General features: G+C 57.6%; 1 protein-coding gene and 1 long non-coding RNA gene across 3 annotated transcripts; one reads left to right on the top strand and one right to left on the bottom strand.

The window, feature by feature from the left end:
- Positions 1–290: 290 nt before the first annotated feature.
- MMD2 (monocyte to macrophage differentiation associated 2) lies at positions 291–17,978 on the top strand. The gene is made up of 7 exons (XM_062587860.1): positions 291–429; positions 14,739–14,820; positions 15,367–15,527; positions 16,222–16,296; positions 16,614–16,715; positions 17,187–17,256; positions 17,725–17,978. The coding sequence occupies exons 1-7, from the start codon at positions 383–385 to the stop codon at positions 17,926–17,928; spliced, it is 741 nt and encodes a 246-aa protein (XP_062443844.1). The 5' UTR covers positions 291–382; the 3' UTR covers positions 17,929–17,978.
- Positions 835–27,831, bottom strand: LOC134147096 (uncharacterized). Of its 2 annotated transcripts, XR_009959941.1 has the most exons (5): positions 27,134–27,831; positions 24,308–24,487; positions 8,472–8,636; positions 3,621–3,672; positions 835–2,107 (listed from the first exon to the last, which is right to left on the bottom strand). It is a non-coding gene; the product is annotated as an uncharacterized LOC134147096 (long non-coding RNA). The 2 variants fall into 2 exon arrangements; XR_009959940.1 differs by lacking the exon at positions 8,472–8,636 and having other exon boundaries at positions 27,134–27,818.
- Positions 27,832–27,877: the final 46 nt, after the last annotated feature.

The raw sequence follows: 27,877 nt of genomic DNA, 5'->3' as shown, positions 1-27,877 counted from the left end.
CGAGCGGGCGATGGTCGGGAGCCGGCCGGGCGCGCTGGCCCCCTCTTCGCCCGCCTTCCTTTCCACCGGATTATTCTCTCGTGCAACAGGGGGGCGGGCGGCGGGGTGGGGGGGGGGGGGGAGCCGAGGCCGGCCCTCGCTTCTCCTCCTTCGCCCCCTCGGCCGCGCGGAGGGGTCCGCGCAGCTCCGCGGTCCCGGGCGCCGCCGCCGCCTCCGGCAGCCAGGCGAAGCGGCGGCCGACGAAGTTGGCGCGGGTCCCCCCCGGCTCGGCCCCCGGACGGCCCCGGCTGCCCTGCCCGCCGCCGCGTTCGCTCTCCGGCCCGTCCTCCCCCTTCCCTCGGCCAGCCCTGGACCGGCGCGGGACGCTGATGGCCCCGTCGAGATGTTCGTGTCCAGAGTCCTGGATTTCCAGAAGACCCGATACGCCAGGTAAAGCCACCCGCCCGGCGGTTTTGATTCCTTCAGTTTGCTTTGTGCTTGTGCCTCCCCCCCCCCCCCCCGAGAGTCCCCAGCCCGCGCCTCTCCCTGCGAAGGGTACGGCTCTCACCGAGCCGAAGAAGACCTTCAAAAGATGCCGAGCTCCTCAAAGCCCGGGAGGGCAGGTGCAGGCTGGTCCCTTTGCCCTCGTGTGCTTGCACAGTTTGTCTTTTGGGATAACACAACCTGCCGTTCTGCATCCATAAGGGATTCAGCCCAGCAGCTGCTCCGGGAGCTGGGATCCCTCTCCCAGCTGGAGAGGATAAGCCAAGAGTGACTAGGGATGGGGGAGCTCTTTGTTATTTGGGTGCTGCTTGGGCATCCTGACCCCCAAAACCTCCATTCAGAATAAAGGTATTTGAATCAAGTAGCTTGTTTAAGCTGGTGCTGGGTTTAAGGCTAGGTCCTGGGCTTCTCCCCTCAGTCCATGCTGGGTTCAGCTTCGAGGCTGTCCTTCCACTTCCAGGCAGCCCAGGTCCTGATGGGGACAGGGGTGCAAACCCTCCCCGTAGGGGACAGACATTTCCCCACTGGGGTCACTGCAATGCTGTTGAACCTGAAGCTCACCTGGGGGAGATGTGGGACGCCTTGCTCCACACGCTCCCCGCTTGCAGAGATAGGACCCTGGTGGGTGTCCAGGGCTGCCCACAGGCAGGGGATTACAGAGGATGGACCAAGCTACCAACATCTGCAGACCCACCGGTCCGTGAGCACTGTCTGGTGCTTCCCATACGGGGCTGGGATGCAGCTCCTTCCCTGCTGAGAGACACAGGAGGTTTCCACCAGAGCAGCTGTCTCCTGCAGGAGCAGGACACATTTTAATGGCTAGGGCTGCTAGGAGGCAACCGTGCTATCTGCTTACGAGGAAACCTGAGCAACGCTCGGGCCAGGTCAAAGAGCATGCTCAGCCGTGCTTGCACCACTTGCAGGGCTCAGGTGCGGACGAGGTTGGCGAGCTGGCAGGTAACCCAGGGCGAAAAGCTGCCCCACATACCTTGGTTACACAGCTCAGCTGAAGGGGGAGTCGGGAAGCAGAGCCCTTGGCACAAGCTATAGCCAAAGGATGCTGCAGGAGAGGGACGGTGGGGGTAGCTGGTTGAGATCTTCTAGCAGGGTTTTACACTGAGGTTGGCTCTAGAGACCATGGCGATGAGCGAGCCCGGCATTTTGGTGCTTTGCAAGACCCCTGCAGCATTTGTCCAGAAGGGTTCAGCCTCTGTAGCATTCCCACTCATAATAGTGGTGGGGAAGGATTTTGTGGCTCTGGAGGGGCTTAGCTGGCTTGTGCTCTTCCAAGTGGCACCCAGATCTCCACTTCTGGTGGTGTCAGACTCCCATGCAGCTGGGGTTAGAGGCAGACATCCACAGAAAAATAGGTCTGGAGAGCACCAGGAGTGATAATGGTGTTTCCTCTCTTGCCCTGGGCAGGAGCATTCCCAGGAGACGTTTACCTGGGCTGGGTTAAGTGCAGTGTTGCTGGAGACATCCCGTCCTCCCCAAGATGCCTGCTCCCTTGCTTCCAGGTTTCCATGGGGAAAAATCTGTTTGCACCTCCAGAGACTATCCGAAAGCAGGGTGCTTCTGTCCAAGAACTATTTTGATGCTGTAGCTTTCTCTGGATTACCTGTGCCTTGGGGGGAGACAGAAGTTACACAGCAGTTGTACATGATGCTTATTGACGTAGCTGGCCCAAAACTCATTGTGAAAACACAGAGAACTCAAAACTTTTCTCCCAGCTGTTGTGCAAAGGACATGGCCAGTGAGAGATGGGAGCAGAACGGAGAGGTACAGGTACTTTCCAGCAGTGGCACAAAGGCACTTTGGGAGCTGGGTGGCAGTTACCTCCCACTTCAATGATCCCCTAGCAAAACCTGTCAGCCACATCTTTTGATTTCCCCCCAATCCAGCTTGCTCAAACCTCATAGTCCTTCATGTAGAAAGCTTGTTGAATATGCCCAGCATACTAAAAAGGGCCTTCCAGGTGGCAGAGCACATGAGATGGTAGCACTGCAGCAGGCCTTGGGGCGAGACCAGAGCTTTACATTGTGGGGCACAGGAAGGGTCAGGTCCACAGGACGTTTCTGGGTGCTAGCAGTTGAACTGATGAGAACTGAGCCACTGGATGCATCCTACAGATGACTTCAATAAACTTTTGAAAAGCTCTGGACAATGCAGGAGGAGAAGAGAAGAGATTTGCTTCTCTCCTGAGATGGGGACACTCTGCCCTGCTTTTCTCCCCTTCCCAGCATGGTTCCCATTCACTGGACTATCTTCCTCACTCAGAGATGGGAAAAAACAGACAAAGAAGAACAACTGGGTGATGTAGGAAGTCAGGGGAAGATAAGCAGCCATGTAGACTCCTGGCATGGAGGGGACACCAAGCGTGTCACCATGAGGTCCCTGGCCAGCTCCACACCACCAGTGAGAGCACAGCAAGCAGGATGGGATTCATGCTCCCTCAGCTTTCACCCAGAGGAACGCCGATGCACTGTCAACACGTGACACTAGCCCAGAGCTTCCTACATCACCTGAGAGATCCTCTTAGCTTATCACTTAAAAATAGCCATCAGCTAATCCCCTTTCTCTCAGGGCTTCACGTACAGGCTTGCCTCTCTGCAGAAAGTGCCCTGGAGGCAAGCTGGGAGACATCACATCGCCACTGCTGAGGGGAAGGGTGCTTTCTGGTTGTGCTCCAGCATGGCACATCCCAGAGGAAAGAGCTGGCTTTGACAAGCAGTGCACTCACAGGAGGAAGCCTGGCTCCATCGATCCTCCCTTGGTGTCTGACTTTGGGCAGCCGGTGGGTTGAGGCTAAAAGAGGACATGGTGCCTTGTAGGACAGGGGGTCAGGATCACCCCAGCTGACAGAGAGGAGAAACATGGACAAACCATGCTGGGTCATGCTGGAAGAATGATCCTATTATATATATATATATATATATATATATATATATATATATAGCTATTTTAATCTAGGGACCCTGCCTCTCTGCTTCTCCAGCAGGCAGTGAACAGTGGGGGCAGGACTGGGCTCTATGAAGGAGGTTGGCATGAGCAGGAGTCCGGGGGTCGCTGCTGCACACATTGGCACAAGCTCTACAGAAATAGCTGGGCTTTGCAGGAAGGCAGTTGAAGCACCTCACCTCATCCTTTTGGAGGAGGATGGGGAACACTTGCTTGTAGCCTTCCTCAATCCTGCAAAACAAAAGAAAATAGCAGATAGTTTTTCTTGCAGTGGAAAAGTCATTGTTAATGTCATTTTATCTGACTTCAAGTGAGGACCAAGAAAGGAGGAATTTAGCCATCAATATGCACACCAAAAGGAATAAATAAAATGCAGCATCATGATGAAAGACCTGTTGGGCAAAAGCTGCAAGGAAGGCACCGGGCTTTGAACAAAGAGATGAAAGGCAATAATCAATGCGAGAGCACTTTGTGGGCTGCCAGGAGAAAATCTGAGGCTGAAGGGGCACAAAGATGTCCCTGAATGCCTCCCAGCTTGGCTTCATGGTTTGGAGATGGGGCATTGCAGCTGGGGTGGATGGGAAGGAAGAAGCTGGATGGGACCGTCACCATAGTGAGAGGGAAATATTGATGACCGCGATGCCTTTTGAGCAGACTGGGTTATAAGTGAAGCTCTTCATGATTTTTGCCTCCAATATAGGATAGTGGGAGCAAGCAATGGTTGAAGGCCCGGTATGCCCTCCTCTGGAGCCAAAGGACATGGGAGGCACAGGCAGGGTCAGCAAGAGCAGAGTCCTCTCCATTCCTCCTCCAGCAGTAGACCATAGGCAAAGGGAGTAAAAAACATACAAAAACAAAACAACCCCCCCCCCTCAAACCTCCTTCTGCTTCATCTGGCCACTTCTGTTAGTTCCTTCTCATTACCCTCTGCCCCTGCCCTCACCCCCTCCCTTTCTCCCTACTCTCTCCACAAGTGGTGCTTGTTTCCACATCCCCACATTAACAGAGTGGTGCCAATTGCACATCTTCATCATTTGATCTCATCAGCTAAGTTACACCAAGCTGGTAACTGATACCATCCTCCACATCACCGCTTTGTCACTGGTTTGTCCCACTTTTTGCTCTAGATTCAGAAGTGGTCCAGTGTCTCCTGCCTGCATTGCAAGCATCCAGCTGTGGCTTATCCCAAATCCCCCTGCAGGCACCTAAAGTGCTTCCTGGACTTTGGTCATCAAGAGCTGTAATTGAAGGGAAACACAATTAGACAGGGAGCTGGTGTATCTGGCCAGCTTCACCACCCCCTGGCTCAGGCGGTGGAGAGAGGTCTGCCGGGAGCCGCTGGCTATGCAGGGCACTGAATCATCATAATTAACCGATACAGATTCAGGATTTGATTTATGCATGTAAAAGGCTCTAAATCCTATTGCATTTGCCTGTCTTGCCCTGCACAGAATAACAAGAAAAAGATGAGCAGCCAGGAAAGTTGACATCAATTTCTCAGCCAGGAAGGGACAGGAAATTAGAGAGACAGACCACCTTCACAGGTGCGTGGATCCAGGTCTGGCTCTCCTGCCTTTAGGAGCTGTTCTTGCCAGCCCAGTATCCACACCACCTCCTCTCCAGCACGAGATGACAGAGATCCAAACCCCATATTTCCTCAAAAACAGATCTTCTGAATCTGGGGAAGGGCAGCTGGAAAAGCCTCCCTCATTATTCCCAGTTATGGAGACAGACATCAACATCCCCTGAAACTCCTCCACCTCCCTCTCCATGCTGAGGGAGGCAAGGAGAACCAGCATGTCCAACACCCCACAGGCACAGCAGGAATAGGTGGGAGAGAAAGCACTGGGATACTCAAATCCTAAACAAGAAAGAAAAGCAATAGCAGGCTGACAGCCCAATCAATGCTCCTGCTCTCTAGTTACTGGATCAGAAAGATTCGCTCCCTGTTTGCTTTGCAAAGAAAGCGCGATCCGCCCTCGCCAGCTCCCACGTGCTCCAAAATGCCTTCCAAGAGCTCTTCTTCCCCGCGGCTTGAGTAGGATGAAACAGCAAGAAGGGAAATGCTTTAAAGCACCGATACCATGGCTCTGAGCCACCAGAAAGGTGGCAGTTCTTCACGGTGCCCCTCGCAGGGAGGGCCAGCTGCCCCATTCCTCCGGGCTGAGGACCACCCTACTGTCCTCGCAGCTGGTGTAGCCCAGTGCTATCCAAAGCCAGCCTCCAGAAGAGCAGGTCCGAGAAAGATGCATCTCCAGGAGATGAGAGAGGCCATACAGGGCCCCTAAAAACATTAATAAAAACCAGGATCATCTGATCTTGTTGAATAATTGAATATTGCCTAATCTGTGATGCCAGTTCGACTCAGATATCGTTTTAATATGCCACTAGTAGGACTCGTCTCATGTAGTTTTAGATGTCCAGAGTGTAATTAGCGTTGGAGCCAGTTATTCGGCAGAGAACAAGTACTCAGAGCAGGACTTGCACAGCACGCTGGAGATGAGGCTTTCCCTTACACTGCCCATATACCCTCGCTGGGAGGGCCAGAAGGGACCAGATGCAGGGTCAAGTGAGACCACCCATAGGAGGCATACAGCAGCAGGCACGAGAAGCCCTGCCCCTTGTGCTCAGGCCTGCCTCTTCCTTGGCAGGGAAGCAGACGCACAATGGTCTTTTCCCTCTTGCCACCGGTATTGGATGTCAGCCTGATGTGATTTTTTGGCACAGCTCGCTGTGGCACATCTCACAAGATAGCAGCCAATGTGATGCATGGGAAATTCAAACCACCACACAGCTGGGAGCCCAGTGCACACAGGTCCGTGCAAGAAATCAGACATTGCCAGAGCTGGGCTGCAAGGGCCTTCAGGTCTCCCTTCGGGGTTTAGCAGGCATAAGCAAAACTTGAACCTCAACACTTTCATGCAGTGCACATAATCCAAACGGGCTCAGTGTGACATGGCATAGCTTCTTGTGACAAAAAAAGGACTGTGAGCATCATTTTCCTTGTACTTGCCTCAGGAGTCAATTAGTTGAGCAAAGTTTAGACCAAAGTTGGTGTCCCTGTTCAAGTCTGCAGCGCAGGCTTGTTCCTGGTGATGAAAGGATTTTACACACAGAGACATCAGCAAGTCAGAGGTAAATAGTTACCTCCATAGTTGGCTTCCCCCTCTGCTGCAGTCAACAACACCGGCTGCTACAGTAGCACTACAGAGCCTTACTATTGGCTGTGAATAATACTAATTAAAATCACTGCATCTGCTTTCCTGGTTTCTGAAACAGCTGATTCTCCTTCTCTGCATTTGTTGTCCAGAGGCATTTGCTGAATAATTTACAGAGATTATTTGTATTTCAGTAGCATCTAGAAATCCTAAATGAGAGCAAGACCATGCGTCTCAGCGGATGCTATGGGGAGACTCCATAGACCTGAGAAACAGAGCAACTTACTCATGTAGGTTAGCAGCAGTGGTAGAAGTCAGGGCTAAATAAGGGATTAAACTTGGAGGCATCTAATCACTAGAGCATGTTGCTGGCTAGAGGGAACAAGGGATCTCCTTCAAGATTTCGAGCCAGACTCTGGTCCCTGCTAACAGCAGTGCTTTAAAGAAGCCTGGAAGCAGAGGTCTAGGAAAGCTCCAGCCTCCCAGTCTGCCCAACACCTGTGCCACAAGTTTGATGGAGGGAGCACAGCCAGCTGGGTCTCACCCCTGCAATGGGGCAAGCAGTTGAGCTCACTTTCCTGTCTTCTAGGGGCTGTCACAGAGGTTTTAAACCAGGTTTAACACCAAAATTTGTCACACTAACTTCTATGCTTACAAGTAATACAGGCAAGGCAACAAGGAGCATGCACAGTAACTTTTCAAGCAAGAAAATAATGAATAGGGAATTTTTGGCTATGAAAGCAGTCTTCCTAGCATTTGTGAAACACCTGGGACATCAGAGTCATTTCGTGACTAATCAGCTGCTGTTGGAGGTCTCATGAGTACCAAATGAAACAAGAAGTCCCAGCTCCAAAAATAATTTGGGAAACACTCAATCCCATCTGTTGTGAATAAACTGATCTGCTGTTGTTGCAGGGTTATGCATTGACATGGAGGAGTTAGAGATACCATCTACATAAACAGCAGAAGTTCCACTGGGGAGAAAAATAAATATCCCTACAAATAGGGTGGGAATGGGGACAGATATAATCCTGCTGAGAATTACCTGCTGAATTTCCTTCCACCTACCAACTAAACCCCACCAGAGATACATGGGCTTCCACAGGCATAGGAATAGTCTGGATTCCTGGCTTGGAATCTTCCAAGGTTGTCTCTGCTAGAGTAAGAGATAAGTAAGACGAGTCTGGTGTACCTTTGGTAGAGTCCTATTGATTTATAAGGGAAAATAAAAAGTGTTTCTACTTCTCTGAACCCATGAGAGATGAGCAGCAGCACATATCCTTCCTCCAGTCTTGGTCCCTCACAAACACACTGCTATCACAGCTTGCTCTCAGAGCAAGAGGACCAAACACCCCACCTTAACCCCTGAGCTTGCCAGAATTGCCCTTTTACACCATCCATCTCACTCATGACCTGCTCTGTGGCAGCAGCTCTGCTACACCAAGGAGCTGATCTGAACTCTATATTGAGCCTGGAAGCGCTCCGTCTTCCAGCAGGAGAGAGAGAAGTCTGCTCCCTCTTACCCTGAGGACTAGGGCATTTCCATAAAAATATAGCCTTGCATATGCAACACTGTCATTTCTGCCACTGACAAGGGTCCAGAGGACAAGTCAGGGCAGGCAGATCTCTTCCAGCTAGGCACAGCACAGACAACTGAATACATAGTCCTTGGCCTGGAGCGTCTCTAAGACGAGAAGTGATCTTGCTCAGCATTTCTTAGCCTGTGGCATGCAGACTGTATAATGCCAGGAAGTGGTCTACAACCAGCCCAGCACGTTTGCACGTGTCAGAACAGCAGAAACAGGCAGAACAGGGATGGAGACAACTGAAGGTGATAAAAGAGCATTGAAGCTGCAGCCCATTTTGACTTACTTTGTGGAAGGAGAACATCAGAGGCTTCCGGGCTGGATACCCAAAGATTTGGTGATCTTCTGGTTTACCCACAAGGAAGGGTGAAGAGGGCTGCTATAGACTGGGAGCTTTTCAGTTTCCTGCCTCACTTGCTCCCTCTCCAAGTTGTCAGCTCTTTGCATAACGCTGAAATCAGTAGAAAAGAAAACAGTGGGTTGTCTTGCTTCCTCAGCCTTATTGCCCCTTCTGACACGACATGGGCTGGAGTCAAGGCAAAGGAGAAACAGAGCTAGCTTGTTCTGGCTGCCTGGGAGGCACAGGGAGCTGACTTGCAGCATGCACAGCTCATCTTTCCAAACCTGAAGCACCATATGTTCACATAGGAACATACAGACATCAAGAAACAGGCATGGAAATAGAGGCTTCATCTCTTTTAATGGGGTGCCATGCATTCGAGCACACGCCTGCGTGGGTGGCCTTGCAGATGGCAATATTGGGCAGTGCCAGCCCAAGCCTTTCCTCTTGTGCTTTCCAAAGGAAAGTGTTCTTGTGGCAGGTAGGAAGGAAAAGCAGGATTTCTGGAGTGCTCCAGGTCTGGAGAAAGTGGTTTGTGGTACTGCAGAATTTGGGGGCTCTACTCAGGGAGCTGAAGTAGTTTGGCAGGGGGGAAAACTGCCAAGTTTTTCCCACGTCATCAAGTTGCAGATGTCACGTCCTAGACTCGAGAAGGCCGCAAGCAACTCCTTGTCCTCCTGCTCCCTGTCTCACTCAGCCTGGGTAGCATGCCCCATCCAGGAGCCACATTTGGCCCTCTACTCAGTACCAATCACACTCAGCTCTCCAGGAGTGAGCTAATTACAAGTCACAGAAGAGATTGAGAGGATGAATCCTATTAGCAGGGACCAGAACTGGAGCATTATCAGATTACAGGCCAAAAGCATAGCATATGCCAAGCTCCAGCTTACAGCAGTATCCACAGCAGCTCATTGTACATGAGCACAACTTTGAGGCTCAAGCTCCAGCGTTTGCTGTGGCTGGGTGGCATCACCAGGGGCTTATTAGGGCTAGCCCAGTCCACGCACCAGGCTACAGTGTGAAGGCACCCTGTAGGGGCAACACAGAAGCAGTAAAGCTGCACTGGTGCAGAAATGCTTCCAGCCTCACAAGTATGTACATTGCCTTTGGGAGAGGGTGAGAGCATGCAGGAGGTGCATTCTTGGTGGCTCCCCACACTGCTCTAAAAAAAGCAAGTTTTAGAAGTTCAGGAGCCTTGGAGAAGTGGGTCTAGGAGCCAGTCTGTCCCAGAGAGACATGTCCTTTGGGTCACTCTTACCTCAGAGCATTGCAATACACACTCTCAAGCCTCGAGTAGACCCAAAGGACCTAAAGTGGGCCCAAAGGGCCACTGAGGGATGACCAAGAGGCCAGAAAGGCCATAGCAGGCCTCACCACTACTGTAGGTCACCTCCTGCCAAAGGCTTGTGCTTTCTGCAGCTTTCTTCTCTGTCAATAGGCCACTATAGTACTACAATCCTTTAGCAGCTCTACTACCCTTTTAAAAGCAGTTGTCACACACACTGTCACAAGGAGATAAATAAATCCTCTAAACTCACAGTCAAATCCCAAAGCATTGCAGAGCAGCCAGCAAGAAATCCAGGACAGGCCCCACCTAGAAATAGCTTTCACACCTACAGCTCCCAGGGCAGTGCACATCAAACCAGCACCCCTGCTTCTGAAGACACTAAGCTAGATCTCACCCAAACCCTGCCCTTTTCTAAGTCATTCACAGCTGAAACCTGTGGGGGATTAGCCACAGCAGGATTCACATCACCTGGGAACCATCTCTTTCCAGTGCCAGCCTGGCCTCCTAGCTTGCCTTCAGCCCTGAACAAGCCCCTCCTCAGCCAAATCCTGCATGGGAGCTGGATGTTCACCTACCAGTTTGCATTTCCTTCCCATGTGGTTTCTGCTACCCTTTGGCTCACCAGGATTTTCACATCTTTTTATTCAGCCATGAGAGATCTTTCCCAATGACACCAAGTTGCTGCCCTCCTAGTACCCAAGCCCGTGACTCAACATATAGCCCAGAGTTACTGCTTAGTGGGAAGGCGAGTTACATGCCGGGTGTGTTGGCTCTTCAGATGTCATAGCCATGGACACTAACTCAGCAATGTGCAGAGAGAGCTCAGCACCTTAACTGTATGTCACATATACAGTGAAACATGTAGCAAGACTGAGGATGTCAAGTGTTGCAACAGCTCCTTTCAAGGACTTGGAAAGCAAACAGAGGGATGTCCCCAAATTTGATCCGAAGTCGGCTGGATTTAACAGGCCTTTGACGTCAACCTTCCTTCTGTGATGAGATACCCGATGTCTCAGTTTTTCAGTACCATGAAGGTTCATGAGGGACCCTCTTGGAGCAGCCTCTTGCTCCTCAACCCTCCTCTGGCCAGATGGGACCTTTTGCCACCTCCTCTATCTGTTCCGTGCTGTTTCTACGTAGCAGAGTCATCAAACCAGTCTCCGCTGTAAAAACAGTGCTCACCCGAGGCCTCAGCAGGGAGGAACCCCAGGGCACCTACATGTCTTGCTGAGGGTACATCTATCCTGTTTAAATGAGCGGAGGACAGAGTGGCTCTCGGAGCATCCAGCCAGGAGATGTGTCTGGGTGACGAGGCTGTGGCCTGCTCAAACTGAAGTGAGACGAGGGAGTCCTGAGGGTGCATAGACCCTTGTGCAGCTCTTCTTAGGAGGTGGCTCAAGCCTGGTCCCCTGGGCTGGCTGACCTCCTCCAAGCCCTGAGGAGGTGCCTGCTCCTGCGAGAAGCTGCTAGGTGGGTTTCCCTGACAAACCTTCCACTGACAGCTGCCTGAAAAGCTCCATGTTTTGCTTCTTTTTGCTTTTTCCCACCTCGTTTCAGCCTGCAGCAAGCCAATGGCATGGGAGTGAGCTGGCTACGGGTTTAGGGGGTGAGCTGTTCAGGGGCTCCTTTGCCAAAGGAGATGGCAAATTTCTTGCCTTCATCTCGGAGATGGGGAAACTGAGGCTGAAGGAAGCTGAAGGGTCTTGACAGAGGGCAGACAGAGAGCCATCATCAAAGCCAGGAGCAAAACCCTGAATCCTCACCCCGTCTCCCCTGAACCCCTCGCGCCCGTCTCGCTCCGTGCCTCCACCGCGGGTGCACGCGTGCCCAGCAGCCGCACGGCAGGCACGCTGTGTCTCATCGCCCGCGGGCGCGCGTGATCCTGACCGTGCAGGTGCCCAGCCCCGGGTGCCCTGGAGAGCCCAGGTGCTCCAGCGCTCCCACACAACTTGCCTCAAGGCACACTTTACTTTAATCCTCCTTTCACCTTCTCCTCCTCCACCCCTAGCAAAGCAAGAGCCAGGAGGCAATTTGCAGATCTGCATGATTTTGAGGTCAGAACTTTGTTCTTGGATAAAAGTCTTAAAAAAAAAAACTCCCAAAACAATCCCACAGAAAAGCAGAGTGGGAGAAAGAGAAGGAGAAAGGAACAAGCCTGGGAAGTCGCCTCCGCGCTTTCCCCGGCTCCCTGGGACAAGGGGCTCTTTGTTTCCCGGGCCGAGACTCCGGGACGGGCCCTTTGCGCTCTCCCTCCCTGGGAAAGGGGCCAGGGTGAGGCGGGCACAGGGAGGGCAGGCAAAAGCCCCAGGGCCGCAGTTAACCCACCCGCGCGTCGGCTCCCCGCCGAGCCCCAGCGAGGGCTGATGGCTCTGCAGAGCCCCCCCCTGCAAAGCAAAACACGCGCGGTAGCAGCGTGCCTGAGGACACCGGCGGGACGTCGTCCCCGAGCGGCCGGCCGGTGCCGCGCTGCTCCCCGCGCCCGGCCGCTGCTCGCCCGCTGCAGGCCAGCAAGCCCGGCCCGCGCCCCCGGGGAGCCGCTCGCTGCCCTGCCCGCAGCGGGGCTCAGGCAGGGTGGTCCCGGGGCTTGTACCCCCAAAGGGACAGGCCCGGGGGGACTCGTAAGCCTCCCGGCTGCAGGTTCAAGGAGAAAAGCAGCCCGAGGGAGAGGAGAATTCAATTCCCTTGATGCTTATTAGAAAACCAGATGGGGAAAATGAGAAAAATCTCTTCGGAGGTCAAAAAGAGATACTCTGGGCAACCAAAATAACCGGAGTTTTTCGAGGCTGTTTCACCCGGCAGGAAAAGCAGGCTTTTGCACCGTGCCTGCCCCGCGCCGCTTTGGCTGCCCGAGCGGCGTCGGTCACTCTCCGCTGTTCCGCCTTTGCCATTCCCTGCTTCGCAAGCGCTTGTGGCCGCTGAACGCTCACGAGAAGGGCTGGGCTGAGCGCCGCGGAGGAGGCATCCTCCCGCCCAGCGCCCTCCCGTGCCCCCGGCAGCGGGAGCAGCTCCCGGCGAGCCCGCCGTGCCGTGCCGTGCCGTGCCGCGCCGTGCTGCGCCATGCCGCCGGTGCCGCCGGTGCCGCGGGGCTGCGGTGCACGGCGCTGCCCGCAGAGCATCCCGCCACTCTGCACCTTCCTGCGGGGAAACAACAAAAAAAAAAAGCAGCCGGCCGGGCCCTGCCTGCGTTCCCGCACAAAAAACCCCCGCCGGGCGCCCCCGGGCCCCGCCAGGCTGTGGGAACCGGCTTCTCTCAGCCTTAATTATTACTACTGCTAATAGCAATAACAATCGTTAGGGCCGGAACGGCGGGAGAGACAGAGCGAGGCTTTGTTAAAATAAATAAATTAATGGCAAAGGGCTCCTGCGCGTTTCTGCGGCAACCGCGACGTCACGCCGGGCGCCTGGGCTGCGTGCACGGCCTTTTCCTTTTTTTTTTCTTTTTCCCTGCTGATTATTATTAAAAGGCAAAAGAGAGCGAAGGGGAGCTGGGGACGGTCGCCTGGCAACGCCGGGAGAGCGACGATGTCCCCCGGCGGGAGGGATGCTCTTCCCGCCGGCCGCGGGAACGGCCTCGCCGCGCTGGGAGGCAGCGCGGTGCCGGAGCCGAGCGGCGCCGCGCCACGGCCGGCCCCTTGGTGCCTTCCGAGCGTGTAAAATCCCCGGGGCCCGGAGCAGAGCCCTCCGCCCACCCCCTGCCGGCCTCGTGGGGTGGGGGGTGCCCCGGGGCCGCGGTGCTGCACGGCACCCGGCACGAGGGCGGCCGCACGGGGCAGCGGGCGCGAACGGTTTGGGCGCACGCGCGCGCCCGCCTCCCGAAGCTGCAGGTCGCGGCGCTAAAAAAATAAGCAACCGCCTCAAAGCCGTGCCGCGTTTCCAGCCTTCCTGGTGGCTTCGCAAGCCGTCCCGCTCGCCTGCTGCCAGCAGCGGCCCCTTTCTCGGCGGAGCAGCGCGAGCGTTGACCCTTCCGCTTCCCGCTCTGAGTTCACGCCACTTTTCGGTGAGCGCGGTGACGCCGGTGACGGAGGCTCCGCTGGGGCCTGCTGGCCTCAGCCCTCCGGATCCGATCTGCCCCGGAAAAGCCTTTAAACCGCTGCTCAGCAGGAGCAGCAGGGCGCAACCTGGGACCGATCACCCTGTTTTTGCCCCTTCCTTATACTCTGCCTTTAAGCTGCCGCTATTGCACCCTGCTGGGACCAGGGTGCTGAGCGAGACGGCCCTTTGCTCCGACCTGCTCTGACAGCTGCACGTTTAATTTGCCGCCTGGCAGAGCGTTATGCACCTAGCAACAGCCTAGCCTACCCCGAGACCGTTTTTTATCGCTGTGCGTGTTGATCTGACAAGGGAAATTGATACGTTCCTCCAGATGCCAGGAGCGATCCGATACTTTGGCTCAGGAGAGAAACAGAAGAAAAGGTAGAAGTTTGCAAGAGAGCACGCGGCACGGTTTCCCTTTGCAGCGATTTGTGCCGAGATGCTGCCTCTGCGGATAGCGGAGGCCTTGGAAACAGGCGCAGGTGACAGCTCAAAGCCGAGGCATCGCAGAGGGTATCACCTGGAGGAGCAGCCAGAGCTGGGCACGGTGGCCGGCCACCCTGGCATCGCTGCCCGCTAGCGCTGGCCCCACGGTGAGTCTGACCCATCCCAGCATCTTCGCTCCTGCTGCGGGATTGCGCCTTTTAACTTTTCTAACTGGGACACCATATCCTGGGGCAGAAAGTGCTCCAGACCTTTACCAAACCGTACCTGCAACAGCTTTTGCCTGCATCCTGCGTGCCGTCATTGCATCTGTCGTCTCCTGCCCGGAGCAACGGGCAGAGCCGGCTCCTTCCCCTGCTCTTCGAGTGATGCCAGCTGCGCCCGTGCAGACCGCGCGCGAGAGCGCTTCCCCCCAAGCCCTGTCCCCGACGCTGTTTCTCTCCCCGCAGGTTCATGAACCACCGCGTCCCATCCAACCGGCGGTACCAGCCGACGGAGTACGAGCACGCGGCCAACTGCGCCACCCACGCAGTGAGTCCCGGTCCCGCTGCCGGCGGGACGAGGGCCATGCCGGGGGCTCGGGGATGCGGAGCAGGGCGCGAGGGCCGGCGCAGTGCTCCTGGGGAGCAGGGATGTGCTCTGGGATTGCCCTGGGATGCCGAGCTCCTTCGCCACGCTCCGCGCCGGCTAGCAAAGCAAGAAGGTTTGCTGGGAGCTGCTCCCTGCAAACACAACGTTTTTTCCCAAAGCGATGGCGTTAGGGTGGGAGAATTCGATGCTAACAGCGAGAAATACTGCTCCCCGAGGGCGCAGTGCGTTCGGCAGTCTGGGTCCACCCCCAGGGACGGGGCCGCGAGCAGCCTGCCGAGCCACACAGGGTCTCCCCTTTTCTCAGATTTACGGGGATCAAATAAAACCGCCACCGGCATGAAGCGCTCGGTCGCTCTCTGCCCCCCGCCCTTACTGCGGTGGCTTCAGCTCGAGGTGAAAAACATCCCAAAAGGAAAAGCAGAGACCGGACGGTGCCGTTCGGTGGAAGCGTGGTGAGCGAGCGACACGAGTGCTTCTCCCTTCCAGTTCTGGATCCTGCCCAGCATCCTCGGCAGCTCCATCCTCTACGTCCTCTCTGACGACCGCTGGGAAACCATCTCAGCCTGGATCTATGGCTTCGGCTTGTCCAGCCTCTTCATCGTCTCCACCATCTTCCACACCATCTCCTGGAAGAAGAGGCACCTCAGGTAGCCCGGCCCTGGCCGCGCCGGGGCGAGTGGAGAAGGGCCGTGGTGGCGGCCGGGAGCTGTCGTTTCCTGAGCCCTGCGAAGCAGATCTTGCCTCCTCCCCTGCTGCCCCTCTTCTTGCTCAGCCAAGTCCTCTGGGTCAAGAGTTTTTTCTTAACTACTGCAACAAAGTAAAAATTTTGCAAAAGTCCCTGCTTTTATAGAACACCTTGCTTTTCCCTTTAAAAGTCTCCAAATCTCCCAATGAAAACAATCACTAAGAACAAAAAAATCAGTGAAATATTCCAGGCAAAAAAAATTTTGAGGACCTGAGGTCCTGGTGTCTCCATGTGGTGCCATGGGGACCCCAATGACACCGACTCCTTCCCCTGCCAAAGACGGAGGCCAAAGTCCCCAAAGCCACTAGCAGCAAGTAGACCACGGAGGGGCTGGAGCCAGGGGTGAGCTGTGCCCCACGCCAGCCCAAGCCCCGAGCACCCCAAATTTAGCAAGCTGGCCTAGGAGGGGCAGCACTGGCAGGGGCTACGGGTGCCCCCGGCATCGGCAGCAGCCCCAGCCTCCGAGCTCACATCGCGGCCCCGCGGCCGGAGCGCAGCTCCGTGCCCCTCCACGCCCTCCTCGCCGTCCCCCCCGCCCCGGGCCCTGTGCCCGGCCCAGCAGCACCCTAACGCCCGTCTGTCTGTCCGTCCCGCAGGACGGTGGAGCACTGCTTGCACATGTTCGACAGGATGGTGATCTACTTCTTCATAGCAGCCTCCTACGCGCCCTGGTGAGTGGCTGGGGAGGGGAGCGGGAGCCATCGCCGGGTCCTGCCGCCGCGGGGAACCTCCGACCGGCTCCTCCCTGAGCACGGGGCCACGAACCTGGCCCGCTGGTGCTGGCTCTGCACCCGCGCTGGCTGCAGGGCTCCCTCCTCCGAGCTGTCCCGGGCAGCGCTGCAGCTTCCCGAACGATTTGGGGGTTCCTCCTTCCTCGCCGTGGGGCGAGGGCAGCGTTTCCCCCCCGCACCCGCTGACGGCAGCCGGGATGGGGCCGCTGCCGCCGGCTCCGCCGCAGCTGCCTCACCGCAGACCCCGGGCTTTGCAGGCTGAACCTGCGGGAGCTGGGCCCCTGGGCGTCCCACATGCGCTGGATCATCTGGATCATGGCCTCGATCGGGACCATCTACGTTTTCTTCTTCCACGAGCGGTGAGTGCCTCCCCGCAGCCCTGCGCTCGCAGGGGTGCACGGCATTGCCTCATTCAGCCCTTCCGTCCCCTCTTAACGCCCCGATGGTAGCCGAGCTGCAGGGCAGAGCAAGAAAGATGGAGGCGGACAGGTAGGTAGGTAGATGGGTCTGGGGGCCCTGGGCAGTGTCCTGAACAGCAGGCAGTGGAGGGCTTTCTTGCACCACGACCTTTCACATCTGCACCCTGTTTTTAGGGCTGAGGACACAGCTCTGGCAGCCGGGATGTGGGAACAGAGGACATGCTGCTGTGAGGTGGTTCTTCCACGTGGTGGCACCAAATAGAAAGCAAAAGGCACCAAATGGAAAGCAAAACGCCTCAAGGGTCTCAGTGCACTGCTGGCACCTATAGCGAGGTGGCAGTCACTGTAAGGCCAGGCTGCGACACTCCCTCCACACCCTGCCTCCAAGTGGCTGTTCTCTCCCCGTTGCAGGTACAAGCTGGTGGAGCTGGTGTGTTACGTTATCATGGGATTCTTCCCCGCCTTGGTCATCTTGTCCATGGTAAGTCACTCCCAGCCCAGGAAGCGTACGAGCTCAATACTTGGGTCCATAACATCTGAAGAGCAAGTCTCAGCTGAGCTGCTGTATCTCCTGGCTGTTTGCGGGCTGGCATGGTCCAGACCAGAGGCGGCTGCATGATGGATAAAGCGATGCCTGTGTACAATGTGGCCTGGCTCAGTTTTGCACGTTTCGGGTGCCCAGCAGACATCCACGTGTGTCACTAGGTTTCTCCAGTGGACCTACTGTCTGAACGCCCTGGTGCTGAAAGGGTCCCAGGAAAGCTGTGCTGCTGGGCCACACGTTCTCTTGCTGGAGGAGAGGGTGTAGTAGACAGGAAGGCAAGAGGCTTGCTCGCGTCTCTCAGCTGTCGCTGCTGTTTGGTCTTGACTGTGCTCCGGGGACAGGGCAGGAGCAAACGAGCAGGCTGGCGTGGCTCCTGCTGACCCCTGCCTCCATGCTTGCTCTCAGCCCAACAGAGATGGCCTCCTGGAGCTGGTGGCTGGCGGGCTCTTCTACTGCCTGGGCATGGTCTTCTTCAAAAGCGACGGCCGCATCCCCTTTGCTCATGCCATCTGGCACCTCTTCGTGGCCATCGGAGCTGGTATCCACTATTATGCCATTTGGAGGTACCTCTACCAACCTGACGCGCTGGAGGCCAAAATGTCCCGATAGACACTTTAAAGACACTGTTCATGCCAGCTGGCATGTTGGGGGACTGAGGGGGAGCAGGGAGCGGGGGCTTAGACCATGGACTTGTCACAGAGCCCTCCGCCATCACCTGCTCTACCCAGAAGCAGCAGTCTCTGGTGCCCTTCCTGCACAGGGAGAAGAACCTGAAGGTTGATTTTAAACAGATTTCTTTTGTAACTTTGAGAACTGTCTATTTTTGTAGGCAAAGGTTTCATAACATGATGACCAACCAAGGGGTTGCCAGGGTCTCAGGGAGGTTCATCTCAAAAACTTTGTTCATCTAGCTGTCCCCAAGCATCCTGTAGGAGCTGGCAGCTCTGCACATTCTTGGCTAGGCCCACCCTGGGTTTGGCTGTTGGAGCCCTCAGCTTGGTCCACGTGAGTTGAGAAGCTGCTTTTGGACCCAGCCTTGGTCTGATGCCTCAGGGCCACAGAACAAGGTGCAAGGGATTTGTGAGGGGGGTGATAAGGGCTGTCTCACCTGGTGTGTGGCCATGGGGATCTAGGGACCACATGCCCCTTACACAGAGCATTCCCACAAGAAAGACCAGCCCCAAGGTCCGATCCTGTGGTGGCCATCCCAGAGAAACCCTCATTCAGGCAGAGGTGGATGTGGCTGGCACGTGAATCAAGCAGGACCTGATCTCTGGCACGCTGAGCACTAGCAGGTCCTACTGCTCTTACTGGAGCTGCAGGTGGAAACTGGGCTTTGCCTTGGCTGGGACGTCCACGCAGTGGTGTCTGGGGCTGGCTTGCAGCTGAGAGAGGGAATACAGCCAGGTCTAGGGCAGGAGAGCACATGGGGCCAGGAAGACGGGGCAGGGAGAAGCCAAGGGTGTCTCCTGGTTAGGGCACGAGAGAGCCGAGACACATCTCTGAGCAGAGGCGGTCCGGGACCGCTGCATTTTCCTCCCGTGATTTCAGAGGGCCGTCAAAGCGTTGCCCGCGATCCCTCAGCGGAAGCGCGAGCGGCCCGAGCCGCCCGCGTCGGGAAGCAAACGCGCTGCCGGCCAGGCGAGCCGGCGCCGGCGCCCGCAGCTGAGCCGCGCCGGCAGCGCCCCGAGCGCGCAACGTGGCCAGCCGCGGGCCGGAGCGCGGAGCGGCGCTGCACCCGGCCCCAGGAGGGGGCTGTGAGCTGGCCCCAGCGCTCGGCCGCGGTTTGCTCTTAAACGCTCATAAATCATTTTGGGTTTAAGCTCCCCCCTCCCAAATCCTCGACTGGAAGGGCCAGAGTCAACAAGGCCCGACGTGCGATTGAGGCTTGACCGCGTTCCAGGTCTCCCCGGAGTCCCGGAGCACTGGAGACGCCTTTGTGTAAGCCAGCAGTAGGTGCACACGGCGCCGCGTTCCTCTGGCCGGGCGCTCGGAGCCCCGACGGGCGCGCGCTCCGTGGGGCGCGTTGTTCCTCTCCCCAGCCGCGGTCGCAGCGGCGGCCCAGGAGCAAGGGCCCCGCTCACAGCATCCGCCACGCGCGTGCCTTTGCCCCGCAGGGAGGAGAGGGCAGCTCGGCTCTCGGCGCCCATCTGGCTGGATTCAGAGGATCTGCATGAACGCTTTTTCTTTTCTTTCTTTTTTTTTTTCTTTTTTGCCCTCCAAGGAGGGAAGTGAACCTCTCTGAATCGAGATTCCGGGGCTGCATCCTTTCTCTTCTCCCGCTTTGTAGTTTCTGGGTTTGCTCCGGTCTCTTGCTGATCCCTAGATCAAATCCTCCTGTGGGAGGACTTCTGGCATTCCCAGGAAGGCCACAGGGAAAGGATGCATCCCTGGGACGCTTGGAGAGGAGCAGTGAAGGCAGGGAAGACCTAGCGATACTTCCTTTCCAAACTCCTGGACAAGAACACGTAATCCCGGGGGGCAGCAAGGAAGCAGTCACCGGCAGGAGACACGGAGCATCGGGCAGCCCTCGGCCGGGACGGAGACGTGTCTGGGTCCAGGGCGCCCACAGCGGCTGGCCCCGCGGCAGGGGGGATTCGCCGCCGGCGGGGCGCGAGCCAGCCCGGCGCTCGCTCGCCAGGTAGGGAGCAAACAGCCACCGGGCAGAGACTCGGCAGCGCCGAGCGGCTCCACGCGCTTCCAGGGAGCGGGACCCCCCTGCGAATGAATCGCCGCCGCTGCGGGCTTTGCCAAGGCAGGGAAAGGAGGACATGGCCCTCTTCCTCCCGCGCTCGGCCACCGAAGGGCCACGCGGGCGCGAGCTTTGCTCCTCCCCGTGCGCTCGTCCTGCTCAACGCGCTGCCGAGGACCGAACTCCTCGCTCGCCCGGCTGCTTGCAAAGCCAAGCTACGCTTAACGGGAAAACGCCGCGCCGCCCGCTGCCAAGCCTTCGGCTCCGCTCCCGCGCTGCCGGGTCCCCGCCGCGGTCCCACAGCCCGGCTCTCCAGGAACGCGAGCCCCGGCACAGGCTCCTCTCCGGGAGCAGGCTCTTTGGGCAACGCGTTGCCACTTCTTCCTGGCAGCAGAGCCAGGAGCGAGCTGAGAGCGGAGCTGTGCGTCCCCGGAGTCCAAAGCGCTCAGCTGCAGCCTTCGTTTTAACCGTGCAAAAAGAGTCCTGGAGCAGCGAAATGGAAACGTCTCCAACCTAACTGAGCCGCAGTAAATTTCCTTTCCAAACCCTTCCCGCTGCCCAAGTTTCCGAGGCGAGCCCGGAGCGCTGGGGCCGTTGCCGCCAGCCCTTCGCCCCGCAGAGTCTCCCTGGGCCCTGCGGTGGGGGCCGGTGGTGGGGCCGGGGAGCCAGGCTGCCAGGTGGCACGCGCACATCGCTGTCACCAACTGCTGCACCTCCTTGCACAACCCACTTAATCGCCTGGTGCCTCGGTTTCCCTCCTGTAAATAAACAGGGAGGATATTATTTGCCAAGAAGTTATAGGGAAACCTTGCAAGATCCTCGATTCTGGTGCTGGCAATTTCTAAGATACAACGGTGCTAGTAGGGGGAACACGCCAGCTAGCCAAGGCTCAGAAACCCCCCGCGGGATGCCACCTCCCAGCCGTGCCAGCAGCGCTGCTGGCCGTGGGGGCTGCTCATCGTCCGGGCTTTGACACCTCTGCCCTTAGGCCTGCCTGCAAACCCCTCGCGAGTCCCTCAAGGCATCCATGGCCCATCGGCCCCGCTTGTCCCCTTGATTAACTGCAGCTGCAGCAGCCTCAGCTGGACTTGGCAAGCGAAGGAGATTTACAGCTCCCGTTTCTCCAGCGGCCCGCCCAAGGAGCCAGGCTCCCTGCCTGACTACTCCCCAGGAGAGCGAAGGGTCCCCCCAGCCCGGAGCCGTGCTGTGCCGTGCCGTGCCAAGGCGAGCAACCCAGCTTCGTGCCCCTTGCAGCAAGTTCCTGGCCCAGGCTCAGGGCCCGCAGCGGCGAGCGAGCCCGTCCGAGGTGGACATCACCGCTGCTGGTTCTCCCCACGCCCTCTGGGACCCCGTTCTTGCTTCTTGGCCCTTGGCTGGTCTCAGTTTTACTGGTCAGAGGAGAAGATAAAGCTTTTGAATTGAAAACTGGCTGTTTGTGGAGCAAATTTTGGGTTGGACTTGAGGGATGCATGAACCCAGAACACGAGCTGCCGTTTTTGCTGCTGATTTGCTCTCTGGCGAGTCGGGACCCTTCTCTGTGCCTCAGCTTCCCCACCTGGAAAACAGGAGCGAAGATGCACTGAGAAGCAGTTGCGGGAACAGGGAACCAGGTCTGCTGGAGGGTGCGGGAACATCCCTACCCTGCCTCGAAATCCAGCCGGTTCGCAAAGACCCTCAATTTGCGGAGCAGGCATCTCCGTTGCTGATACGTTCGCCGTCTCCTCGCGCTTTACGAGTCCTTTCCTTGTAAAGCACGGGGGAGGTTCAGGGGGAAGTGCTATGGGACTGTCATCCCCTTTTATACTAACTTTAAATGAGTTGTAACATTCAGGACGTCCGTGAACGAGGATTCGAAAGATCTTTTTAGCATCCTTTACTTTTCACCCGCCATTCCTGTTCTATCAGTATTTTATATTTAACACAGTACTGGATACTATTAAAGCCCAACGTAAGAAAGGTAACACTAGTGAATATTGTTTCCTGTGGAGTAGGATTGAAATAAAAACTCAAGATACCTCGCTTCTGCCTGCTTGTTAAGTCAAAATGAGTTTTCCTGAAGGATCTGGAAAGAAACCCAAACCCATTTTCTGACTGGCATCGTTTTAAGGGACGAAAGCGCAGTGAATTTCCCCCAAGCAGAGCCGGTATTTCTGCTGGTGCTGAGGGACCGCTCCGAGCCCCGCGGCTCGGTGGGGGGAGAAGCCGTCGCGGCCGGGGCGAGGGCCGTGGCTCTGAGCCGCCTCTCAAGCCTGGCCTTGGTTGGGGGACCAAGGTCGGAGCTGGTCCGCAAGCCATGGAGCTTCATTGGGAAAAAATAAAGTTGCTGAGTTTGCTGACTCCAGCTGTTGTGTTTGACTTGCTGAAGGGGTTTCAAGCCCTTCACCGAAGCAGTTTTGGTGTAAAGCCCTGGGCTCCTGCTCTGGCCTGTTGTTTCTGTTCCCGCAGCGCCTGAGCCTGCATTTGACATATGTCGAGGCCACGGGGCCACCGCCGCTGGGGGAGGAAGGACGCCAAACCCGACAGATGCGGCGCTGCTGCCGCAGGCAGAAGGGGAAGCTCAGCGTTGCGGCAGGCTGGGCAGAGCAGGCAACCGCCGCTCCCCGCGGACCCCAAAGGCATCGCACGTGATACCCCCCATCCACCGCCTGCCCCATTCCCTGGCCTGCAGGCAGGATTTGGCCCCACGCAAGGAGGCGGTGGCTGCCTCCTCTGGGACGTGCCCTGGGCTGTGCACGTCCGCTTGCTACCCTCTCGCTCGCACCTCTCCCTCGACCTTCTTGCACTGTCATCACGCTTCGCCTGGCGTGGGGTCCCCATAGGGTGAGGTGCTGAGCAACATCTCCTGAGACCTGGGGGGGGGGGATTCCCTGCTTTCCAAGGGAGCTGCTGAATTCATCCCGAAACCTGGCCCGGCCTTTCCACATCTTCCATGACTCCCCCCGTCACCTCTTGGGGCAGGGAGGGCTACGATTGATCGCCACCAGATCGCCAAGGCCGGCTGCGCCGCGCCGCCTCCCGGCTGGGCTTTGCTTTCACACCGTGATTCCCAACGGGCGCCTGGGTCGCAGGGCGCTGCGACAAGGGCGTCACAGGGTGGGCTGTCACCAGCCTGGCCGCACGGGCAGCCCTGCGGAGGGGTCGCACGGCAGGGGGGATTCTCACCCAAAAGGCGCCTCAAGCACCAAAATGCTCCTTCAACTAAAAGGAGGAATTTTACCCGAGCAAGGCAGAGCATCAGCAACGACCTTGGCTTGATTAACTCCTCGGCTGAGTCAAAATCGATTCCGTACTGATTTCAGTTACCGACCTGTAATAAGCCACCGTCAAATCGGGAGCGTCCAGGTCGGCTTTAGAACTTGTCGGATAAAACCCGCTCGGCCAAACCGCTGCACGAAGCCAGGGCCAGGCAGACCGGGCGCCGACGCCCGCACCGGCCCGTCCTTCTCGCCCGCTCGGGCTTTGGCCCCGTCGCCCTCCCCAGGCACCGGCGGGGCCGGCAGGGCGAACCCACGCGAGCCGCGGCGCTCCCCGCGCCCTTCTCGCTTCCGCACCCGCGCAGCGCCCGCCTCTGCCCCCCGGGCCAAGCGAGGGGCCCCGGGCGCCGACACGGCACCGCCCGCGGTGCTCGGCGCTGCGCGGCGCTGCCGCGGGCGGCCGCGGGGTGGCGCCGTGGTGCCGCCGCGCTGCGCGCCGAGCCGCGCTCCCCCGCGCTGCGCTGCGCTGCGCCGCGCTCCGCCCCGGCGGCGGGACGCGCCGCAGAGCCCCGGCGGCTCCGGGCGCTGCAGCCCGGCGGGGCGGCGCGCAGCCGGCCCCGCGGAGCCCCCCGCACGGTGAGTACCTTGCGCCGGGAGGGCGCGGAGCGGCCCCCTCCGCCTTTTTTGGGGGGGGAGGGGGACAGATCCCCCTCTGCAGCCCCGAGGGGGCCGAGAGAGGCCGCCCCCTCCAGGACCCCCCCCTGCTCGCAGGCACCCGAGCCCCGCGGACCGTGGCAGCAAGAGCCTCCGCTCGGGGTGCGGCGGGCCGGTCCCCGCGCCGGCCCGGGCGGGAGGAGCTGTTTTCATCCCCTTAGGAAGTAGGGGCGGGAGGAAAAGCAGCGGGAGCTGAGGCTTGCGTGGTTGCCCGTGGAGACCCAACCCTGCCCTGCTGCCTGGCGCCCGGCCCCGGGCGGAGGGCAGGCGGGAGGGCTCGTGTGCGGCGCCCCGGGATCCTTCTCCGCTTGCACGACCCTTGGGATCCTTTCCCCGTTGCACGCTCCCTCCTCGGGAGCCTTCTCCCGTTGCGCGCACCCCGCTTCACCTGCTCGCCGCTGCCCTGGCGCCTCGGCCTCGCCGGGGAGGGTGGCAGGATCGTCCGTGTCCAGCGAGGCCAAAGCAGTTTCCTGCAGAGTTGTAACTGCCGCAGAGGAAACTCGGGGGAGTTTGTCGCTTGCCTTCAAAGTGCCTATTTTCAGGGCTCTCCAGGATCAGTTAATCATCACTGGAAAAGAAAAAAAAATACCGCTAAGATCTTATAATTAGGCAGCCTACCGAGACCCAGCTGCTTGAAAGGCAGCCGAAGGCAAACCGGCTCTACGCCGCTCGCGCGCGTGTGAATAGCGGAGCGTGGCAGAGGCGCGGGGCTGTCGTTAGCACTCGCGCTACCACCGAGCTGACGCACGCTGGCAGCTAGGACGACCCTGTAAAATAATGAAAACTGCAAGAGAAGAACTGTGAAAGGACCCCCGTTGCCTTGAGCGGAACGTGCTGCAGCGTGTTCCCGGCAGAATTGGGTCCCAAATCGTTATAATCTGTGGAGCTGTAGCTGCTTTTAGGAAAAAAAAAAACAACCTTTGCAGGGCTGGGACTGCCTTTATATCCCGCTTTAACAGCGCCAGGGTGCGGGGTCTGGGGCGCTACTGCAGGGCGCCCACTGCTAATAATAACGCGGTAAGGAGTTTACGGCTCTGATCCGGCTAAAGGCAGCAGCCAGCCTGGCACTGACATTACCGGGCTTGGATCTGTCCCTGGATTAGACAGATAAAACACCGGCGACGAAACGCTGGGCTCGATCCGAAATTCGATTCGGCTCGATCTGAAATTAAGGGGAGAGGCTGCGCGGGCTGGGGAGCGGGGCAAGAGCGGGGCAGGACTCGCGCCGCAGGAGCCCGTGTCCCCGCCGCCGAGCCCAGAGCGTTCTCATTTCCTTTGCTCTCCGAGTTGTAATTTGTTCCACACTGTAGCGCTGGAGCGGCCTCTCCCTCTGCTCGGAGCATCCAGGCTGCGGTCGTTTGCATTGCAGCGAGGCTGCAAATCTGCATGGTTTCCATTAAAAAAAATCAAATAAAAATCTGGGGAAATAGTTTTTCTGCTTGTACTTGGGGGATGGCTGTAGCTGAAGTCTCGCCTGCCTGCCCGTGCGCTCACACGCGCCCGCTGCCGCATGGAGCCGCGTCTACGCTGGGATAAACCCTTGGGAAATTCCAGAAGATTAAAAAGTGTTTTAATAGTGTTGCTGCTGTTCTCAAAAGGGAGTAAGATGACCTGGTAGCTACAGGTTGATTGGCTTGATAGCATCCTACCTGGGGAAAATAAGGAGATACCTGGCTCAGGATTTAATTGATTAAAGACTTAAACATCATGAAAAAAAGATTGTGCCATGCAGCACGGAATATAACTCTTGTCAAGTAAGAGTGATTTCATTCTCCAATGAGAGAGGTGACTGTGGTACACTTTTGTCAGGCATTTGAGTTATGCAATGTGATATTGTTGTTAAAATCTGCGCTGTATGGTATTAAAAAAAAGTCAGTCCTCTGCAGTGTTGAGAGCTGATGTTCTACAGCGTCAAAGCAGCCTGTATTAAATAAACCTGATGCATTGCAAAGGCAGTTATCGGAGGAGATTATCACCCACTGCTGGGCATTGCTAGCTGGTAGTTTCAGAGTGCTTTTATCAGTAATCAGAAGAGAGATTTAAATCATTTCTGGAAAAGTCTGTAGATGATACAGAAGTCAGTGCAGTGTTAATAGCATCCAGACTGTAAACTGGGCATGTGAAAAGCATCGTAGTTAGAGCAGAATGGAAATCTTATTGCACCAAAAAAAAAAAAAAAGAAAAAAAAAAATCCCAGCCGGAGTGTTGAACGTTTTCCCGTCCCTAGCAGGGATGGCGGATTGGACACTCGCCCTTTTCCGTAGGAGCCAGTTTCCAGCCGCTGGGTGAGGCCGACGGGGAGTCCCGTCCCGTCCTTGCTCTGCTGGGGGGCTGACAATTTTCCAGGTGACAAAAAATTTCACTTGGAGGGGTGGGGGGGAAAAAAAAGTCATTTGCAGTAAGGGCATTTTCTGTCCCAGCCCCGTGAGAATTGATTTGGAGCCGAAAACAGCCAAAAGCGGAGTTTGGGTGCGTCGGAAGCAGAGACGCGGGGCCGCTGCGCCCACGCACGTTGCGCCTCTGGGTGCACCGTTAGCAGGGCTGGAAAGCGGAGAACACTGGAAACTGCCCCCAAAAAGATGCGGAAAACACCTTACAGCAGGAGACGAGAACAGCCTCCGTTTACTGCGTTTGTAAATAAAACGAGAACGGGAGGGAGAGGGGAGGGCTCGATTAACCGGGGCGGCGCGCACCGGGGGCCGGGGCACGGAGGGGAGGAGGACGGCGAGGCCGGAGGGGGCCGGGGCACGGGTGCTGCGTCGGGGGCGCCCGCCGGCGCGGCGTGCCGGGGCACGGTCCCGCCTGGCACCAATCCCGCAGGGAGCCAGCAACAGGCTTCGGGCTAATTCCTGCGTAACCCGCAGCAGCGAACGCCAGGGAGAAGGTCGCGCCCGGACTCGGACGGACAGACGGACGCCCGCCTCGCGCGCGGCGTCCCGTCCAGCCTCGCCGGCCCGGGGCGGCTCTGACCATCGGGTAGCGGAAGGGCCAGGCTGGCAGCTTCTTTCGAGACAAGCTTCGTCTTTTCTTCCCCCCCCCCCCAACACTTGCTCTGCCAAATGGCTTTGCCCCCGCGCGCCGTAGAAGCGGCGTTTGATAGAAAGAACAGGGAAGTAGTTGAGCTATAAATAACGTGTTCAAAACCAGGCGGGGACCTGCAAGACGCCAGCGCGGTTTCGCTGCCTGTGATGTGGGCTCGGAGGAATGATTTTACCCGACGGCAGATGCGAAGAGGTTTCGTTCTGCGCTGGATGGATGAGATTAGATCTGCGTGTCGAAAGCGGCGGTTTGATAACCAGGTTATTCGGCCTCCTGCATCCTTGGCAGCGGGGTCTTCCAGGGACGCTAGGGCAGGTTTCCGTGCTCCAACGCTATCGACAGTCAGCGCCGTTAGCGGTTCGTAAACCGAGCCGCGGGGTCCGGGCCCGCGGCGGCCGAGCCCGGCGGGGAACGGGCGCCTGGCGCGAGTCCCCCCACGCAGCCCGGAGGCTGCTTCTGGGCGAGAAGGTGACCTCTTCCGTTAGCAGCAGGGACGCTGCTTCCTCCTGAATTAGATGGTGGTTTGGAGGCTTTCCAGGACTGACATCACTCTTCCTAATCGCGGCGGTCTCGGGGGAGCGATGTCTAAGAGGTCCAGAAGCGGGGAGCCGCTGGTAACGCTGGAGCTGGGCAAACTCGGCCCTGTCCAGACCCGAAGTGCTCGGAGGCGGTTTCTGCGCCGTCCCCATCAGTGGTTCGTTGTGTAGCCCGGTATTTAACCTGCGTAACGTCACGCTGTGCAAACAGAGCGTTTCTGCATGCAGCAGGCGATTTAAGAGCCAGTCCCAGATGTTGGCAGCGGCGTCGCCTCCGCTGTCGTCTGCCTAGAGCGAATAAATAAATAAAAATAAAACCTCACGGGCTTTGGCCTCGCAGCGTCCCGCCGGGGACGGCGCGGGCGGGAGCGCCAGGACGGGCT

Source organism: Rhea pennata, chromosome 15 (genome assembly GCF_028389875.1).
Source record: "Rhea pennata isolate bPtePen1 chromosome 15, bPtePen1.pri, whole genome shotgun sequence".
Taxonomy (NCBI): Eukaryota; Metazoa; Chordata; class Aves; order Rheiformes; family Rheidae; genus Rhea; species Rhea pennata.
Note: the sequence above shows the minus strand (reverse complement) of the source record. Positions and strands in the feature narration are given on the sequence as shown.

Coding starts and splice junctions, on each gene's coding strand:
- MMD2 (XM_062587860.1), top strand. CDS start 383: ATGTTCGTGTCCAGAGTCCTGGATTTCCAGAAGACCCGATACGCCAG. Junction 16,716..17,186: donor GTTTTCTTCTTCCACGAGCG/GTGAGTGCCTCC, acceptor TCCCCGTTGCAG/GTACAAGCTGGTGGAGCTGG. Junction 17,257..17,724: donor CCTTGGTCATCTTGTCCATG/GTAAGTCACTCC, acceptor GCTTGCTCTCAG/CCCAACAGAGATGGCCTCCT.